Source organism: Apiospora hydei (genome assembly GCF_038363865.1).
Source record: "Apiospora hydei strain CBS 114990 chromosome Unknown utg000004l_segment0_segment0, whole genome shotgun sequence".
Classification (NCBI taxonomy): Eukaryota; Fungi; Ascomycota; class Sordariomycetes; order Amphisphaeriales; family Apiosporaceae; genus Apiospora; species Apiospora hydei.
Window position 1 is genome coordinate 7,062,139 of NW_027117363.1, and position 18,495 is coordinate 7,080,633.

An 18,495-nucleotide genomic window follows, 5' to 3' on the forward strand; every position below is an offset into this window, starting at 1 on the left:
TGCAGGCAGTACATAGATAGCGACTGAATACTCTTATCGCCACCTGCTTCATTGGATCCTGATCTCTCTCTCTTTTTTTTTTTTTTTTCCACTGCTCCCAAGTCGGGAAAGGAGCAAATGGCAAAGGAGAGATACGTGTATGCACGCCCGTTAGATAACAGCCACGACACCCGCCTACCACATGCTATGTGCTACCTATGGATGGGCCAGGATGGCATGTACTGTTTGCAGTCTGATGGCAACGGGAGTCTGATCTGATTGATAGAAGCTTAATATCACCTATTATTATTATTCTTCGCCATTGGCACAAACGAACAGCCGACGCCTGAGCAGAGCAGCCCGCAGCCCGCAGCTCGACTGGGCCCAACCCGTCGAGTTGTCGGCAATATACATACGGCCACTAGGGGCGACTGCGGCGATTGGTGTTAGGTGCTACCTCCATTTCGCCCAGTCAGCCGGCCAGGCAGGCGTCGAGGCCGCATTGAAAATGCAGGCCACGCTGGAGAGAAACCCGTGGAAATTGAAACAAAGCGGTGCAATGCATCTATTGCGGGCAGTGGGGCGCAAGTGCGGTGGAGCCCCCAATCCTATGGACGTGGACGTTTTGGACTTCAACTCGTCGAAATTGGGAAGGCCAGAGGCAGCCCTGAGCCAATGGAAGGGGAGAAGCGAATGGAATACATCAGTACATTATTACATACAGTACGGACGGTACAGTAGGTAACAACGCGAACGCAATGCATGCAAATGTCCATGCACTCACTCACTCTGCCTGCTCATCACGGGAAATAAAATAAAATAAGGTAGGGCAGGGAAACCAGGAGGATGGATGGATGGGACCGCCAGTGCCGTACAGTGCTATTGGGTGCATATCGTCTCCGTCTCGCTGGATGGATGGATAGATGGATGGATGGATGTAGGTATCAGCCAATCCATCGGCCAGCAGCCAGCAGCCAGCAGAGGAGCGAGACTGGTGACTGGTGACTGGTGACTGGTGACTGGTGGTGACTGGAGGCAATACAGTACATACCTAAGGCAAGAGGGGATCTCTTTATTTGCTAGCCCGGGAATTGGGGCCTTGATGCCTCGCCCCGTCCAGTGCCCATCCAGTGCCCATCCAGTGCCAGGCCCGTCCGAATCCAGTCCAATCCAATCCAATCCAATCCCATCCAGCCCAGCCCAGCCCGCGCTTCCTCTGCCTCCTCTGCCTCCTCCGTCCCTTTCCCAGTTCAGTCTGGTCCCCCAAAAAAGCCCAAGCAAGTCCTTTCCCCTACCCCCCAGTCCCAACCCACCCACTCCCAATCTCAAACTCGTGTGATTGATTTGGACATCGATTGTCACAACATCAAGTAAATAATACTCTTTCTACCTCTTCCCCTCCCAAACTCTCAACAAACCACTCCCCCCTTCGGCGATAAAACAACTTTTATTCCACAACTACACCCTCACACAACCAACCACCACATCCAAAATGGCTACCGAGGTATGTTCAGTCTGATTTCCGTGCCTCCCCTTCCCTAAAAATCCTGCAACGCTCTCTCGGCGAGACGACCCCGACTCCTGCTGGCTGCCTGAGCCGCTCCTCCTCCGTCCCCTTTCCCCAGCCTGCCCTGCCTGATATCGCCCGACGTATCGCCAACGTCTCGCCCTCGGGCACCGGCACTGGCACCGGCACCGGCACTGGATGGCTCTTTGCGACCAGAGGCATTGCGCACCCATCGGCAACCCGTCTCCTGTCTTTGTTTTCCATATCGTACCCCAAGATCTATGCTGACCATGCTCTCCTGTTATAGCGTGAAAGGTTTGAACCTCCTATTCCCGCCCCCTACGACTTGGGCCCCGTAACCTGAAGTAATAACTGACCCGTGTGACCCGAACTACAGCAAGACCTTCCTGGCTCGCCTCTGCGAGCAGGCCGAGCGTTACGATGAGATGGTCACCTACATGAAGGAGGTCGCCAAGCTGGGTGGCGAGCTCACCGTTGACGAGCGCAACCTGCTCTCGGTCGCCTACAAGAACGTCGTCGGTACGCGCCGTGCCTCGTGGCGCATCATCTCCTCCATCGAGCAGAAGGAGGAGTCCAAGGGCTCCGACAAGCACGTCGGCACCATCAAGGAGTACCGCTCCAAGATCGAGCTCGAGTTGGAGAAGGTCTGCCAGGATGTCCTTGACGTCCTTGACGAGAGCCTGATCCCCAACGCTGCTACCGGCGAGTCCAAGGTCTTCTACCACAAGATGTAAGCTTCCATTGCCCCAATGATAACACATATTGTACACGCTCTGACCATGGCTTTTTTTTGCCTCGTACAGGAAGGGTGACTACCACCGTTACCTGGCTGAGTTCGCCTCAGGCGAGAAGCGCAAGGGTGCTGCCACCGCTGCCCACGAGGCCTACAAGGTAATTCAAATTCACTATCACATGCAGATTTCCGTTTGTTCATATATGCTGACCTGTCCGCTTCAGAGCGCCACCGATGTCGCCCAGACTGAGCTGACGCCCACTCACCCCATCCGCCTCGGACTTGCCCTCAACTTCTCTGTCTTCTACTACGAGATCTTGAACTCCCCTGACCGTGCTTGCCACCTCGCCAAGCAGGCCTTTGATGACGCCATCGCCGAGCTGGACTCCCTGTCCGAGGAGTCCTACCGCGACAGCACTCTTATCATGCAGCTGCTCCGTGATAACCTGACTCTCTGGACCTCGTCTGACAACGCTGAGGGTGAGGCTGCCGCTACCACCGACGCCGCCCCCAAGGAGGAGAAGCCCGCCGAGGAGGAGGCCAAGAAGGAGGAGGCCCCGGCTGCTGAGGCTGCCGCCGCCCCCGAGTCCTAAGCGACTCCGCTCATGTCTACTCGACTCGACTGGTTCCGAGCTATGTGATACCCTCCTAATCTCGGCCTGGATCCGGTAAAGATAGCGATGACGTTGGTTGTGGCATCCGCCAGAGGCTTTGGTGCGGGGAGTTGGTTTTGGTATTTATCACAACGCAGGGCAGGAAAATGCAGGCCATGGTTCTTATTTCCCCCTTGACCGCACGTGGTAGAAGAGACTGCGCGCGCAGTAGTTCGTACGTCTTGTCTACAGTTGGCATCACCATTAGTTTCATCACTGGCTGTGTGTTCTTCCGAACCCTCCCCCTTCCCCTGGTCTGGTTGTCAATGATGAAAGAAGAGTTTCGCCGAAAATGAGTCGCGGTGTCTCTCGAAAGGACTATTGATGGTCAATATGGACTCCGGGTTTTCCTATATCCTGCAGTGTTTTTTCTTCTCCTTTGAATTTCTGTGTCTTGTTCCCCCTTCCAGAGATATCGCGAATCGCCTTTGCCCCCAACCACTTACTGGGTCTGCCCCGGTTCGTACCCCAACGCAAGTATCTGGGATCCGCGCAAACTGTACGCCGTAAAACCCTAATCATCTCGAGGGTTTCTGACGACCTGACAGGTGAACCCTGGGCACAGCTGGATAGTGTTCGACGGCTATGGCGATGGGCTGGTGCATTCCACACCTATCTTCACTGTCGGTTCGCTATTGCAGAAAGCCTGTCAGGGCTGGCTATGGTCAGATCTTCCAGTGCAGACAAAATCTCATAAAGCAAAAAATCTTCCAGCAAAACCTCCTTGGTACATCCAGGCTTCCGTGACAAATGCGTGATAGATCCCTGACCCGTAAAACACCCTCATAATGATGGCCTCTGCGGTCGTAAGTCTCTTTTTCGACGCCCCTTAAACTAGCTCTTGGTCAGAGTCCTCCCGCCCAAATACGTCTCGGGGCTGTTTTGTCTACAATGGTGCGTCATCACTGGCCAATCTCATACACAAATTGTGAAGGACTGAGTAAGGTAGGCTTCATTCATATGGCCGGTCTATTGACGCGCTTATCGGTAACATCAATTGCGTTATTTGACCCAGGAAAGTAAACTACCTACAGATCGGTTATAGGCCTATAACCATCGCTTATGCCCTGTCATTCATAAACATCATGATGCATATCTTATCCTATCCATACGCTAAAGTGATCACTATTTATTTTTAACCCATTTCGGCCCCTCGAATGCGGACATTATTGTATCCTAGACAAGCTGCAGCATCATCAGAAGGAGCTGATCCTATTTCTTACTGGGCAGTTTCAGCCACTTGGGCATCCCCTTCTTAGAGCCGCCATCGCCCTTTGGCTTGTCGTCCGCGTTGCCCTTGCTCGGACCCGGCGCCGGCTCCGCCTCTTCTTCGCCCTGCGGAATTTTGGGTATCTCCACCTCTCGTGCGCGGCGCGAGGTGTCGGCCTTGAGGAAGGGCTGCTTGCGCATCTCTGTCGAGACTGAGTCGTCCCAGACCAGATTGACCACGGTACTACCCGCAAGGCTGTAGCCTGCAATCAGCTTGGTGCCGTCGTCCCGGATGGGAACCTTGGCGCCGGCTGGGATGAGCTTGAACTTGGCGCCCTGGACGGCCATGACTCCGCGGACGGCATTGTATAAGAACTCGCCGGTGTTACCGGGGTGTATGACCCAAGTAGCCTGCGTGTTGTCCGGGAAGCGGACACGTACCTTCACCTCCTTAACCGCGGCTAGTTTAGCCTGCCTCTCGGCCTCCTCTTCGGCAAGCTCCTGGTCTGACAGCAAGCGCCTGTTCTGGCCTGCGGTCTTCAGCCGTTGTTGGTGAAGCTGTGCATGCACGATGCCGGGCGTATATATATCATCCGACTCCGTGGTGTGGGCTGCGTGAGGGGTAGAGGATGAAGGGGCCGCGAAGACGGAAACGGGTTGCAGTGGATCACTGGGTGTTGCTTCAACGTCCATTCGGTCTGGGCCTTCCTGGTTTGTGTCTATACTGTCGCCTTGTAAGGTGTCTTGGGCGTCAGCTACAGAGCTAGGAACGTCGTGTTGCGGAGGCTCTGCAGTATGTGCATTGGCTGCAGAGTCAGACGCTTCCGCAGGCTCCTCTTTCACTAGTTCCTCGGCGGCCTCGTTGGCGGCTTGTTCCTCCTCTTGGAAATATTGGGATATGTCGGCCATGGCATCCGCGAATGTCTTATCGGTCTTCTGGAACGACAGACGTATCAAGACATTGCCAGCGTTGTATCCCAGCTGGGCCAGTGTCTTCTGGAAGTCGACAAAGGTCGAGAATGACCTCTGCTCGATCTGTAGCACGGGCGTCTCGTAATATAGCTGCCCGCCCCCTTGCGTGCCGCTATTGCTTATTTGCGGTTCGCCTCGACCAGTGATGTTGACGCCCTTCCCCTTCAGGATGTGGCTTTCAAAATGCCGTAGGACCTTCCATATCGTGACGTCGCTCGACAGCTTCTCGGTCACCCTCCTTGTGCCGGCGAGCTGTGCTTCCCTTTGGGGCAGGTCGAGCGCTATGTTGATGGCGGACGGGGTCTTGGAGCGGACGACGAGCTCGAGCTTCGCGCCGGGGATCAGGCCGGCGCTGCGGTAGGTGTTGGACAAGTCGAGCTGCTTCTGCTTGTGCTTCAGGAGGTACTTGTCGGCGGGCAGCCCGAACTTGGTGCAGGCTTGCTCGAGAACTTCGGTCAGGTAGGTGACCGGGTTGACCTTGATGGTAGCCTGGCGCAAGTCGGTGGAAATGACCTTCACGTTGGTTGCCATCTTGAATGAAAGTCTTCCTTGCGCAGGGGTCTTCTGCAGCACCAAAAGGGAGGTATCGTATGTAGGTATGTAGTGTATTTAAGGCGAGTGGCCAGCCAAACACGGGAAGAAAGCCTCTCTAGCTAGGTTGCTTGGTCATGGAATCTCGGTTCGTTCGAGTACGCAGCTGGCGGGTGTGAGCCGGGTCGATGGTGGGGGTTCCGACAAGGCAGAGGGAGCTGTACAAGATGCTTATCTTGGGATACAGAACGTTTGTGGCCCTTCCTGGAAAACGATATCGAGCCCGGAGACAAAAGAAGTCGAGGGAATGGTTTAGAAGTCAAGCGGTAGCTTCGTAAGCTCCAGCTGTTGCATCAATGCCGTCTGGGAAGCGCAAGTTGATTTATTAGTGCTTTCAATTACAGGTGGGCAGCTGCTGGGTCAATCTGATAGCGGCGGTGGTGCTTTACGTCGTTGCGCTGGTATGGCAAGTACTGTACTGTAGGTAGGTACCTACTTACATCAGAGGGGCAAACGCGCTAAACCCACCACAGCAAAGCTGCTACTAAATCTGGCCTGAGCTTTGGGGCCACCCCCTGTCGATACCTGTGTCTACAGCGTCTACAGCACTATACAGGAGGTACCTAGAGCCTACTTTAGGTACTTGAGATACAAGCCCCCCCTACCTATCAACTCCCGCTAGCTGACTACAGCAGCCGCGCCATACTGTGATTGCCTTGCCTTGCCCGTGCTTGCCCCAACCTGCCCGACCTTGGGTCCTGGACACTGACGAACCGAGCCTCAGCCTGGCGCTCTATCAACGACCCGATACGACACCAACTGGAGCTCTCCAGACAGACCAACCCGCCCATTCAACCATCCACATCACGACGACCTCTTCGGCCATCGACCACCTCTGTCAATCTCCCCGAACAAGTCTACGTCACAGTCTTTGATTGACAGCTTCATCCAAGTCCAAATCCCAGTCACCATGGTAAGCTTGCTGCAGCTGTTGCATCGCCCGTCATGTCGTCGTGTTGTGAACAGCTATAGCTAACGAAGCTCTCCAACAACCGCAGTCGTCACCATTCTCGATAAGTACGTCGTCTATTCCAACTACCCCAGCTCGAATTGTGACCCTCTCCTGCGTGCATCACCACCACGTCTTGCTCCTACCGGATACACCCGTATAGACAAAATAGGCAGACACAAGAGAGCACACAAACAAACAAGAAGAACAGCCAAGATGCTAACCCAACACCACCACCAACAGACGGCGGCGCCTGCGTAGCCATGGTGGGCAAGGACTGCGTGGCCGTCGCGTGCGACCTGCGGCTGGGCCTGCAGGCCCTGACGATATCCAACAACTTCCCCAAGATCTTCCAGTACGGCGACGTCTTCCTCGGCCTGACGGGCCTCGCGACCGACGTGGCCACCGTCTCGGACCTGTTCCGCTACAAGGTCAACATGTACCGCCTGCGCGAGGAGCGCAACATCGCCCCCACCACCTTCGCCAACCTCGTCTCCTCGTCCCTCTACGAGCGCCGCTTCGGCCCCTACTTCGTCAGCCCCGTCGTCGCCGGCCTCGAGCCCAAGTCGGGCAAGCCCTTCATCTGCGGCTTCGACAGCATCGGCTGCATCGACTTTGCCAAGGACTTTATCGTGAGCGGCACCGCCAACGAGCAGCTCTTCGGCATGTGCGAGAGCCTGTGGGAGCCGATCTGGTACGTCCTGCTCTCTCTTCTTTGGGTCGCTTTCCCCCCCCAAAAGGCTATAAGGCCATTGACTAACATATATGAACACTCTCAACCTACAGGGACCGGAGGATCTGTTCGAGACCATCTCGCAAGCCTTGCTGAGCGCCGTCGACAGAGATGCCCTTTCGGGCTGGGGAGCACATGTGTACATCATCGAGAAGAACAAGGTCACCAAGCGGTTATTGAAGGGCCGACAAGACTAAATAGGGCACGGGAGCGGATGGGAGAAAGTAGTCACGAGCAGGATTTGCAGGCTCTTTTTTGGCCTGTAGTAACGAGACCAAGCAGCTCCGCCAGAAAAGAGCATATCTTTGCAATGGCCAGGACCACAGAAGGTGGACGAGACCATGGGAATAGACCATCCTCTACATGCGGCATATGGCTCGAAAAGCCGGCCGTATCTGCACCACCATATGCCACGTTTCGATTAATGAAATGTTGAATCACGTACACTTGCTGCTTATCAATGCTGGGCCTTATAGTTGCCCCTAAACACTCGGTCTGGAGGTGTCATTCCGTTGTCTCTGGAGAATGCCAAGTAGGTACATAGGCAAGAGCCCTCGTAGACTTGGGCTATCAGGATTGTGACTAAACTAGAGGCAAAACAAACGCTCAACGGCAGCAGGGAACAATCGATACAATCAGTTGGTTTGAATAACAGATTTCTGGATTTTCCTTCTTTATGATCTTGAGAGCTGATGCTATGTGCTTTTCTTTCGGCACGCTGATGCAACGGCCTCCTAACTTCCCTCTGTATGATACATGTCTAATCTAGGCAGTCATCTATCTAGTGTCTCGCCAGAAACGTTTTGTTTTAGATGCGAGAGCCTCGCTTCTAAGCCTGCTTCTTCTCCTTGGACACCTCGACCGGTATCGTCTGGATGAAGTACGCTCTCTCTACAAACTTGAGCACCTCGTCGATGAGACTAGTAGACGTGTTAGCAAACCCAAATCATTAATCAAGTCAAAAGGGGAGAAGAACTTACATAACAGGGGCACTGATAATCAGCACTGCCTTCCATTCGTTCCAGTTCAGGGGCAGGATAGAGAACAGACCCTGCAGGAACGGAACGTAGAGCAGCGCAAAGTGCAGGGCCATGGAGAGGGCAATGGCGTAGACGAGCATCATGTTTGCCCACAGAGGCAGGGTCAGAAGCGACTCGCTCGAGGAAAGAGCATTCATGGCGTTGAACATCTCAATGACAACAAGAATCGAGAGCGACACTGTAGACGCCGACTTGGCCATTTCGCTACCGAAGATTTCGCAGCCAATTTCAGGGAAGTCCGCAGAGCAACGGTGGAAGTGAGAGAGTTGCCAGAAGCTGATCTGAGGACCCTCGGCGTTGTACATGAACCACCAGGCGTATCCGGCAACCGTGGCGAGACCAACGTAAACACCAATAACCAGATAACGGAAGAATAACCAGCCGCCAATGAGTGCCTCGTCTCGCTTTCTGGGAGATCGCTTCATGATGTCATGGTCGGGCGGGTTGAAGGACAGAGCAGTGGCAGGGAGACCGTCAGTGACCAGGTTGACCCACAGGAGCTGGACAGGGATGAGAGCTTCAGGCATGCCAAGAGCGGCAGTGAGGAAGATAGAGACAACCTCTCCAATGTTGGACGAGATCAGGTAGCGGATGAACTGTTGGGTGTTGTTGTAGATGGAACGACCCTCCTCAATGGCAACCTCGATGGTGGCAAAGTTGTCATCGGCGAGCACCATGTCGGCAGCCAAGCGGGACACATCAGTACCAGAACCCATAGCAACACCAATATCGGCCTTCTTGAGCGCAGGTGCATCGTTAACACCGTCTCCAGTCATGGCAACAACCTCGCCCAGAGATTGGAGGAGATCGACGAGCTTCGACTTGTGGCTGGGCTCGACACGAGAGAACAGGGAGGCCTTCTTGGCAGCATCAAGCTGCTCTCCAGGGCTGAGGTTGTCAAACTCTCTTCCAGTGAAGCTCTTGCCGGTGAGATCCTCGTTCTGGCCAAATACGCCAATCGATCGGCAGATGCTTTCGGCAGTGTTGCGGTTGTCTCCAGTGATGACAATGACCCGAATTCCAGCATCCTTACACTTCTTGATGGCCTTGGAGACCTCAAGACGAGGAGGATCAAGCATACCAACAAGACCGAGGAGAGTCATATTCTGTTCGATTTGAGCATATTCAGCCGTGGACTTGGCATTCTTGAGCAGAGCATTCGAGCCGACATTGTCGATGCTGGCAAGGGCAATAACTCGGAGACCACGGTTGCCATATTCGACAACCTCGGTCATGAGGAGGTCCTGAAGCTTCTTGTCAAGGGCCACGCGCTTTCCGTCAGTGCCAACAAGGGTGTGCGAGCATCTCTCGATAATGGACTCGGGGGCACCCTTAACCAAGAGCTTTTGCTGCTGGCCGTTCTGAACAAGTACCGACATACTCTTACGGTCACGGGAGAATTCGAATGTAGAGAGTCTGGGGAACTTTTGCTCGTACCATGAACTGGCGTGGTGGATGCAGTCTTCAGGGTTGCTGTTTGCCGGTGCACAAGGACCAACCTTCTCGGCCAGAACACGGAGAGCGCCCTCAGTAGGCTCGCCAACGTTGGAGAAGTTTCCGCTGCGTGCGTCATATGCCAGGCGAGCGTCGTTACAGAGAGCAGCAACCTCGGTCATCTGTCCAATAGTCTTAGAGCTTTGGGAAAGGTCCTGGACGACCTTTCCGTTGCTCATGATGGAACCCTTGGGGGCAAAGGTGGTGCCCTCGACATCCAGCTCTTCCAAATCGGAACCGTTCTCGGAGATGTAGACAATTTTGCTGACGCTCATTTGGTTGGTAGTCAGAGTACCAGTCTTGTCCGAGCAGATGACACTGCAGCTTCCAAGAGTCTCGACAGAGGGCAAGCTTCGAACCACGGCGTTCTTGGCGGCCATCTTGCGCGTGCCGAGGGCAAGGCAGGTGGTGATGACGACGGCGAGACCTTCGGGGATAGCCGCAACACCCAGAGAAACAGCGATCTTCAAATAGTAGATGGCACCTTTGGTCCAGTTTCCATGGCTGGGATCAGCGAAATGGGGGATGTTGATCAACCACACCAGGACACAGATGACAGTAATAACCTTGGCCAGAGAATCACCAAAATCGTTGAGCTTTTGCTTAAGAGGGGTAGGCTCCGATATCTGGGCGGTGATGCTCTCATGGATGTCGCCAATAGCAGTGTTGGAGCCGGTCAGAACAACGATAGCCTTTGCGCGTCCAGTAACCACGGTTGTTCCAGAGAAGAGGATGTTGACCTGGTCCTGAAGAACGGCCTTCTCGTCCTTGACAACTGCGCGGAAATCCTTCTGAACACTTTCACTCTCTCCCGTCAAGACAGCCTGGTCGACAGAGAAACTGTTGCTTTGAACCGAGATAATTCTGCAATCGGCGGGGATTCTGTCGCCGACGGAGATGGAGATGAGATCACCGGGAACCAACTCCTCGGCCTTGACCCGGGAAATGGCTCCATTGTTTCTGATGACGTTGGCCTCGTTGGCCGAGTATTCCTGGAGTGCGGCGATGGCCTTTTCGGCGCTGCTTTCTTGCGAGACACCGACGACAGCATTGAGTATAAGAATGGTCAGGATCTATAGGAACGACACGGGTTAGCCACTTGCCCATATGCACTACGAAGAAGGTTGGTTGCCAACGAAGGCAGGACATACGACAGCAGGATCAACAAACGCGCTCCAGCCGCCCTCTTCCTCAAAGAGAGCTAGCAAAAAGAGACGGCTGCAGAACCGAGCAGGATCAGGACCAGCTGGTCCTTGAACTGCTCAAGAATGAGTTCCCACAGCGGCGTGGGTGGTTCTTCCGCGATAGCTAAAAGTAGAGTATAAGTGTCAGTCGTGCACCCTCAACTCTTGTTCGGCGATCAAAGGGGGGCATGAGTTTGCATACAGTTTTTGCCATGCTTGGTCCTCTGGTCAATGACCTGCTCGTCCGTCAGACCCTTTGCGGCATCGACCTTGAAGTGGGCCAAGACCCCTTCAGTGGTCTTTGCGAACGCGTCGTCCATGACGGTGCGCTGGGCGAAGGCTGCTGTTCTTTCTTTGTACAGGGGATGTCGCCGAAGATGTGTAGGGAAAGTTGTCGCCAAAGGAGTATGGGTGATAGGGGAGACCTCGTCGACTAGCTTGAGGTCTTGCCAACCATGCGCCGCGGGTGGGTGTGGTTGGGTAACCGTAACGTAGGCTGAGGTCGAGGTCGAGGTGGTGGGAGAGAGAGCTTCGATGCAAAGGTCAAAGTTCGGTTCAGTTCAGTCCAGCTATTCACAACTGCCACATGTGCTTTTCAGGCAACACCTTCTGGACTTGCCACACACTCTACCAGGTCAGTAAAGAAGGACAGATAAGAAATGTGTGAAGGGGAGAAGAGAAGATGATGTTGCGAGGGTGGGCGGGGAGAAGTCAAGTTGAGTTGAGTCGAGTCGAGTGGCAGATGCTCTCGAAATGGGCCCGTTGCCTTGGTCTATACGATGAGAGCGGTACTGTACCGTAGCCGAGCTGCCTATCAGTCGCTATCATGGAATCCTGCAGCGCAAGTAACAACGTGTTCTTAGCACAGCACCAGAGGCCGGGCTAGCTCAGCTCCCAAACTCGATTAGCAGCGGCTCCACGCTTTGTTTTTGGGCCTGTCCGCCCCGGCTATCCATCCCGATACCCTGCAGAACCACTGGACCCTGGTCGGTGGAGGGGCGCTTTTGCTGGTGCTTGGGCGCCCGTGATTGGCCTCGATGCTATGTCATGCCCTGCATCAACGAGCATAGTAGGTACTTACCGTACCTTGGATTAGATTTTGGTTTTTAGTGCAAGGCTGTTGGCTTCCTGCCAAACTAGAAGCCTTAGGTGGATGGCTTGAGATGGACTTGTATCGCTCAAGGATTGGTCAGCGTCAGATGCGAAGGAGTGAGACCTTGTCGCAAAGACTGTAAAGACACCTATGGAAGGCAGTGCCGGTGTTCTCTTCCATTTCTTGACGATCTATCTCTATGTATGTATCCAAGGTACAGGGCAGCCCACGTTTTTGTCTCATTTGTGACGTCCGTTTGGGAGGTACGACTGGGCTGGGCTGGCTGGGCCTACCGTACCAACCGTTCATACGTCCATCCATACCCGTGCCAAAGCTGAAAGCTCTTCACTGCAAGCCCGCTGCCCGCCCTGCCCACTTGCATCTGCAGTGCAGGTACTAGTGGTTTTGCATAGTACTCTCTTTCGAGTAATGAGCAGTGCGGCCTTTTTTCCGGGCTTCTCAATTCGGAAACAGGCGGCTCATCTCACTGGCGTCTTCCGTCTGGCCTTTTCCTTTTTGTTTCCTGTCCTTTCCCCCAATCCCTCGCCGATCTCGAGGGGTAGCAAACTACATCAAGTGTACTAGCAGACGCGTTTGGTGTATCTGGCGTCCTTGCCCAATATGCTTATGTCATTGTCCTTGCACTGCTTGTTGCCTGGCAAACCGACTAAACCAAACCCAACATAAAAAAAAACCAATATCGGCCATAGGGACGGCGGTTTCGCCATGACGTATCAAGTGCAAGATCGAAACTTCCACAGACTCTTCTCAGGCCTGCATCACACGGCCGATGCCTTGGCGTACGCGCGGCAGATGGGGCGCCGTACCCACCCCGGGGCCGGTTATCCGGTGCTTCGGCCGTGCCGTTGACCAAGTCCACGGGCTGTCCGACCCTTCCTTGACGTATTGGGTACGTCTCGTAACGTTCGCGGTGCATTTCGGATGGTAGATGGTGCGCTTGAAACAATTCGACTCCATAAATACTGCAAAGCTTGGTAAAAACGTCACTGAGCTTATATGCGTAGCCATGCGATGCCAAGAGCAGCCTTGTTTGTGGGGATCTGATCTAACGTCCACTGCGTCTTCGAAGAAGCCGCTCAGAGCTTGGGGAGCTAAATATTAGCAACCAGGGGTTGGATGCGTGAAGATTGTATGTTATATACTTATCAATCTACCGGTTGACATGCTGCGTACATTTTCTCGAGTGTTGTATTTCTCGCCCCTCCCGAGGATCCGAAACCCCAAAGCGGGCATTTATGAGACAGCCTGTGTGTTGTAACGGCGGGTAACTTGGGTTTTCCTGTCTTCTTTGCTCTATTTACTTTTGTCGCTGGATGCTCGTATGTTGCGGAAGTAAGCTTATACCCAACGCCTGGGCACACACTACATACACTTCCAAGCATAAGACATATCGTAGTCGTAGTGGTATACGTGATCGTCCTTATGCATATACCTGACCGCTTCACTCGTGCCACTATAATCAACTCATTATGCGTATGCGCTGTTCGCAATATTCACAGCTCGTCCACTGTTAATGATTTATTAAGCCACCGATACGCATTATTAATCATGAAGCTGGTAAAAACAAATGTGCCAGGCATCATATCATGAACCAGTGAGTTGTCTGTAAGCCATTATGAACGGAAGGGCTGGACATCCTACCCAAGATACGTACGGAACCCATATGCATATAAGAGCCGGAGCCTTTCGTCGCAAAGATTGACGACCATATGATAGGCAAACATGATGCAATCGCCTCGCTAGCCTCGCCAAAGTGCAAGAGACATCGATACAAAAGGCCCCTACTCCAGTGTCCCGTCTTTCATATACACTGTCGGTGGGACCACTGCCGTCCAACGCCAAGTACGAGAGTAGCTTCCTGGCAATGGAGAGAACGGCCGGGCCCGATACGTGCATCATAGCGAGGCTCCGTCCCCCGGAGACGCTAAGAAAGCATTGATGCTCGTAAAAGTATAAGAGCGGTGATCCTCGACGTCGGTAGGATGTACGGGCACTCCCTCTCCATGTGTGTTAGGAAACACGGAACACTCGGCGTTTCTCAGCCGTCGACTTCTTGATGCAATGGCTGCAAGCAAGAGCCGACGGAAGCATGAGAGATCATGGCCGCACGACTAAGTTTTCCAATCTTGACACACTCGGCTGGTGCATCACCCAAGGCGAGCATCGTTCACTGGTTCATTCGGTAAGAACGATGCTCTATGATCCAGCAGCTCAAAAGCGATACAACCGCCGACATTGCATTGTTGATGTCCTTCCATGGAATTCTCCATTGTTAACGACTACGGGTTGAGCCCAGCCCCCTTCCGTACCTTCCAACTTCTCCGGCTTCTAGGGGAGGCCAGGTCTTGGGTGGTTGCTGTGCCTTGGGGTGACTGACAATCGATCGTGTTAAACGCATATGCCAGTGGCGGGAGTTGTTGATCTCGACGATCCATATTGGCCTAGATGAACAAAAGGCTGCCTCGAGAGTGTGGTCAAAACGCCAGGCCGAGGAATGCTGAGAAGCGCGGTGTGGTGAGAGAAAGCTTTTGGGGAAGAATGATCGCTTCTCGTCATGTCTACGTATGGTGCTATCTAGAAGCTGCAGATGCAGCAATGCGTGTGAATGTCTGCCATTTTCTCATTAAAGAGTATCATCTCCAATCCAGAGCGTGGGCGCGCAAGTTCTCGTTTTCGCCGCCCAATTCTCTATCCATGCTGAATCCAGCTGCGCTATCGTGGCCCATCAAGTCCGGCGTTGTCAAAGGAGCATAGCAGGAGGGACGGAGGCATCGCCAAGCCACGACAGGTTAACACCCCAGAGCAACCACTAATGATCGTTTCGTCGTAACAAGTTGTTTACAAATCGTCGTCCTCCTCCTCACCGGGCAGAGGCATAGCAGCAGCATCCTCCATCTCCTTGCGGTACTCCTCGAGAAGCTTCTCGTCGACCTGGGCAGTAGGGGGGCAAGAGCGGGAGCAGCGACGAATTCCTACCGATGATGTTAGTAAGCGCAAAGATAAGGTGTTGTGTATCTAGTGATAGTACTGACCAGAGATGGGTTGCCGACCAGCTTGCGAGCGAGCCACAGGAAGGGCTTCTCGAAGTTGTAGTTGGACTTCGCCGAGATATCGTAGTACTGCAGGTTCTTCTTTCGGTGGAAGGTGATGGTCTTGGCCTTGACCTTGCGCTCCTTCACATCAACCTTGTTGCCGCACAGGACGATGGGGATGTTCTCGCAGACACGGACGAGATCACCTATTCTCACGTTAGAATACAGTGGGCGCAATGTACAGGTGTCGGTCTACTCACGGTGCCAGTTGGGAACGTTCTTGTAGGTGATGCGGGAAGTGACATCGAACATGATGATACCGCACTGTCCGTTGATGTAGTAACCATCGCGGAGACCACCGAACTTCTCCTGACCAGCAGTGTCCCAGACATCGAAGGTGATCTGGCCGAAGTTCTTTTGAGGATGTCAGTGTGCTGCGCGATTTGCTGAGGTGATGTAGAGTTGGATCGGATGGTGGCTTACTGTGGTGAAGCCCAGAGGGTGAACCTCGACACCGAGGGTGGCCATGTACTTCTTCTCGAATTCACCGGTCAAATGACGCTTGACGAAGGTGGTCTACATGTCGATTTATACGTCAGCATGCTGTTGTGATCAGGAGAGAGATGTCAAGTTTTGTCGCAGGGGAGGCGGTGACCCCACATCGAAGGCACGATGATAAGTGAGGAAGGGGAGAGGAGTAATTTTTTCGCACTTACCTTGCCGGTACCACCATCACCGACGAGGACCAACTTGAAGGTCGGGGAGTTTGTTTGAGCAGCCATGATGAACGAACTGGGCTGTTGTCAGGATGTGGTGATGTAAACAGACACAAACGTCGGACTGGGCGCAAGTGAGTTAGCGGGGGGTGTAGGTATGTTTTGTGTGGGAAAGCTTTGGGAGCAGCAGCAGTGAAGGAGGGGTTGGTTGGCAGACGGTTCGAATGATGTCCACTTGATTTTTTTCTTTCTTTGAAACCAAGGCTGGCTGGCGGCATTCAATGCTTGCAGCAGCAGGATCGGGTTGGGCTTCGGGTGAGGTGGGTTGAGACGTACCTTGTCGGATGCTGTGATGTGGTGTAGATGGGAGAAGGATAGAGTGAATAGCAGACCAATGCTCGGGTTGCCTTTTTCCTTGGTTGATTTTATTAGTATGGCGGGCAGAAGATTATTCGACACCAAAGGCAGGCTGGCAGGTTGGGTCACCAATAATCAAATCCAGAGGTTTGTTTTTCGCACGAAAAGCGGGGCCCCATTCCCTTTGCCTCAGTGACGCTCGCTGCGCTTTGGGCTCGGGCCAGGAAAAGAGGGAGGGGCAAGGGGCTTGGGGGGCTTTCCTGCCCGGCTGGCCGTCTGTCTGTCTGCTTTCAGGCTCACAGGCTGCTTGCAGGTCAAGTCCTCCCCGATCTTCCCTCCCAAATCTTCACAGGCTCACAGGCTCACAGGCTTACAGGCAACTGCCCAGCCCAAGCCCACGCCTCCAAGCCCAGATACCAGGCGTCTAGCGTTGCCATTGGCAAAGGAAAATTTGATAGGCAAGGATGGTGGGGCACGTGATCGAGGCGGGCCCTGATTGGATCGATTATCGATTACCTAACCTTTCGGTCGTCAAGGTTGGTGCGGTGTGAGGCAGGACTTACCGCCGCGACTGGCAGAGGGGATTGATTAATTCTTCCACTTGCGATAGGCAGAAATGACGATGGGGTTGGTGGGGTTCAAGGTCCCGTCTCTGCTGTACACAACAGAACTTGATGATGTCGGAGTAGGCAAAGCTTCACACCCAAGATTTACGCATGCAGCTGCACGGTTTTTTATACGGCAGCATTTTCTTGTTGGGCAGTGCGTTCTTCATCAATTCTAGTACATTTGCTGCTTATCAATCGTGTTTGAGACCTAGCCCAGGCACACCGTTAGGCAGGCTTCTTGCAGAACAAATCCGCCCACCTCATTGGGTGCTCCGTCTAGGTAACCACCTTCTCAGGTTGAAGCCTGATCTGTTTAGCCTTCTCGGCCATTCTGGCGGCAGTATCTCTTTCCTCAGGTGACTAATCCATCAAGGCTTGCAAATAATGCGTGGCTCCGTTCACATTGGTAAGATGTGGCAGCCCAACATGCCGCGGCCTCCCCAGTTCAGACGTGGAACGAGCGTGAGTCGAAGCTCCTGTCTTCTGGTTGCATCGGCGCTACGTGACACCTTGACAAGGACGTTTTGCTGCAAGGCCAGTTAGCTTTATGTACCCATCCATCCAAGCAGGCTGCTGCTTCTCATGCCCAATGCCATTTCACTTACACCCTGGTTGCCCTGGACACATTCCGCAACCTTCTTTAGACCATCATGATTAGTTCGGTTTACATAACCGAAGTTCCGAATCTCGTCGCCCGCCTTCAGGCCTGCAGAGTCTGCTGGACCACCAGGAACGACGCTGTTGACTTTGGCAAAAGGCGCATCTAGGGTGTCTGGAATGGAGTCACCCAGCATTCCGGGCCCGCTTGTTGTTGTCGAAGGCGCATCATCATGGTCTTGTAACGTGGCAAAGTGCTCGTGGAGGTGCTTCTCGATAGCGTTCATGAGGTCTTTGTAATCGTTTCGCAGCAGGATGATACGTGCCCTGGTCGTGCGAACTGGTATTGGGTCAACCAGAGTCCGGTCTTCGTGTCGCGATTCGTCGCAGTTACGTACCTTGCGGGACATCAATATCTGCTCGTGGAAATCCATCGGGCGTTGTAAGAGGCGTCTCCATAGTAACTCCATGCTGCATAGTCGGTCAATGGCACGTTCGCGCTTCTTCGCAACAACGAGCTTACTGAGTCCAGTACGCCTCCGAGTGCCTTCAACTCGGCCTCGAGGTTCTCCTTCTTTTGCGACAGCTCGGCAAACGAGAGGTGGGCAGCATTGCCGTTGGCGAGGGGCCTAGAAGAAGGCCCCGAGGGGATTGTTGGTGCGTGTATGTTATCCATTCTCAATGGAAGGCCCATTCTACGACGCAGTCGGTCAGGTCATCGTTGATGGATGGGGAGAGAGAATGAGTTTCCTCGGATGAAACTCGAGCACGCCCTTCAAGCAGGCGTTGAATGGACATGTACCGTAGGTAGCCAGCGGGACGCGTTAACCAGGCAGTAGTCTTCGGATTCCACAGGTCGCTTCTAGCGCGGGGTCGTCAAGCTTATCTAGCGGATAGCGGGAGGCCAACGGAACGGAGCTGTCTCCCAAGGCCTACCGAACGAGCCTACCCCCACCTGCCACCAAACAACAACCCGTCCATCTGGGACGGGACATCACTGCAATTG

At 53.8% G+C, this 18,495-nt stretch overlaps 6 protein-coding genes across 6 annotated transcripts; 2 read left to right on the forward strand and 4 right to left on the reverse strand.

Moving 5' to 3' along the window:
• Positions 1 to 1,471: 1,471 nt before the first annotated feature.
• Positions 1,472 to 2,833, forward strand: PG997_004751 (14-3-3 protein; the record flags this gene model as incomplete). The annotated part of the gene is made up of 5 exons (XM_066809066.1): positions 1,472 to 1,483; positions 1,794 to 1,801; positions 1,884 to 2,237; positions 2,311 to 2,398; positions 2,465 to 2,833. The coding sequence occupies 5 exons, from the start codon at positions 1,472 to 1,474 to the stop codon at positions 2,831 to 2,833; spliced, it is 831 nt and encodes a 276-aa protein (XP_066672684.1).
• Positions 2,834 to 4,105: 1,272 nt separating this feature from the next.
• PG997_004752 (uncharacterized protein) lies at positions 4,106 to 5,605 on the reverse strand (the record flags this gene model as incomplete). Its single annotated transcript, XM_066809067.1, has 1 exon — positions 4,106 to 5,605. One exon carries the CDS (start codon positions 5,603 to 5,605, stop codon positions 4,106 to 4,108), a length of 1,500 nt encoding a protein of 499 aa, XP_066672685.1.
• Positions 5,606 to 6,575: 970 nt separating this feature from the next.
• On the forward strand, positions 6,576 to 7,544 carry PG997_004753 (uncharacterized protein; the record flags this gene model as incomplete). The annotated part of the gene is made up of 4 exons (XM_066809068.1): positions 6,576 to 6,578; positions 6,664 to 6,682; positions 6,858 to 7,312; positions 7,401 to 7,544. The coding sequence occupies 4 exons, from the start codon at positions 6,576 to 6,578 to the stop codon at positions 7,542 to 7,544; spliced, it is 621 nt and encodes a 206-aa protein (XP_066672686.1).
• A 632-nt stretch (positions 7,545 to 8,176) lies between these two features.
• On the reverse strand, positions 8,177 to 11,385 carry PG997_004754 (calcium-translocating P-type ATPase; the record flags this gene model as incomplete). Its single annotated transcript, XM_066809069.1, has 4 exons — positions 8,177 to 8,267; positions 8,328 to 10,954; positions 11,098 to 11,189; positions 11,268 to 11,385. 4 exons carry the CDS (start codon positions 11,383 to 11,385, stop codon positions 8,177 to 8,179), a joined length of 2,928 nt encoding a protein of 975 aa, XP_066672687.1.
• Positions 11,386 to 15,017: 3,632 nt separating this feature from the next.
• Positions 15,018 to 15,993, reverse strand: PG997_004755 (GTP-binding nuclear protein GSP1/Ran; the record flags this gene model as incomplete). Its single annotated transcript, XM_066809070.1, has 5 exons — positions 15,018 to 15,151; positions 15,208 to 15,417; positions 15,472 to 15,625; positions 15,695 to 15,787; positions 15,928 to 15,993. 5 exons carry the CDS (start codon positions 15,991 to 15,993, stop codon positions 15,018 to 15,020), a joined length of 657 nt encoding a protein of 218 aa, XP_066672688.1.
• Positions 15,994 to 17,290: 1,297 nt separating this feature from the next.
• PG997_004756 (uncharacterized protein) lies at positions 17,291 to 18,183 on the reverse strand (the record flags this gene model as incomplete). Its single annotated transcript, XM_066809071.1, has 4 exons — positions 17,291 to 17,419; positions 17,498 to 17,829; positions 17,888 to 17,960; positions 18,013 to 18,183. 4 exons carry the CDS (start codon positions 18,181 to 18,183, stop codon positions 17,291 to 17,293), a joined length of 705 nt encoding a protein of 234 aa, XP_066672689.1.
• Between the last annotated feature and the right edge of the window lie 312 nt (positions 18,184 to 18,495).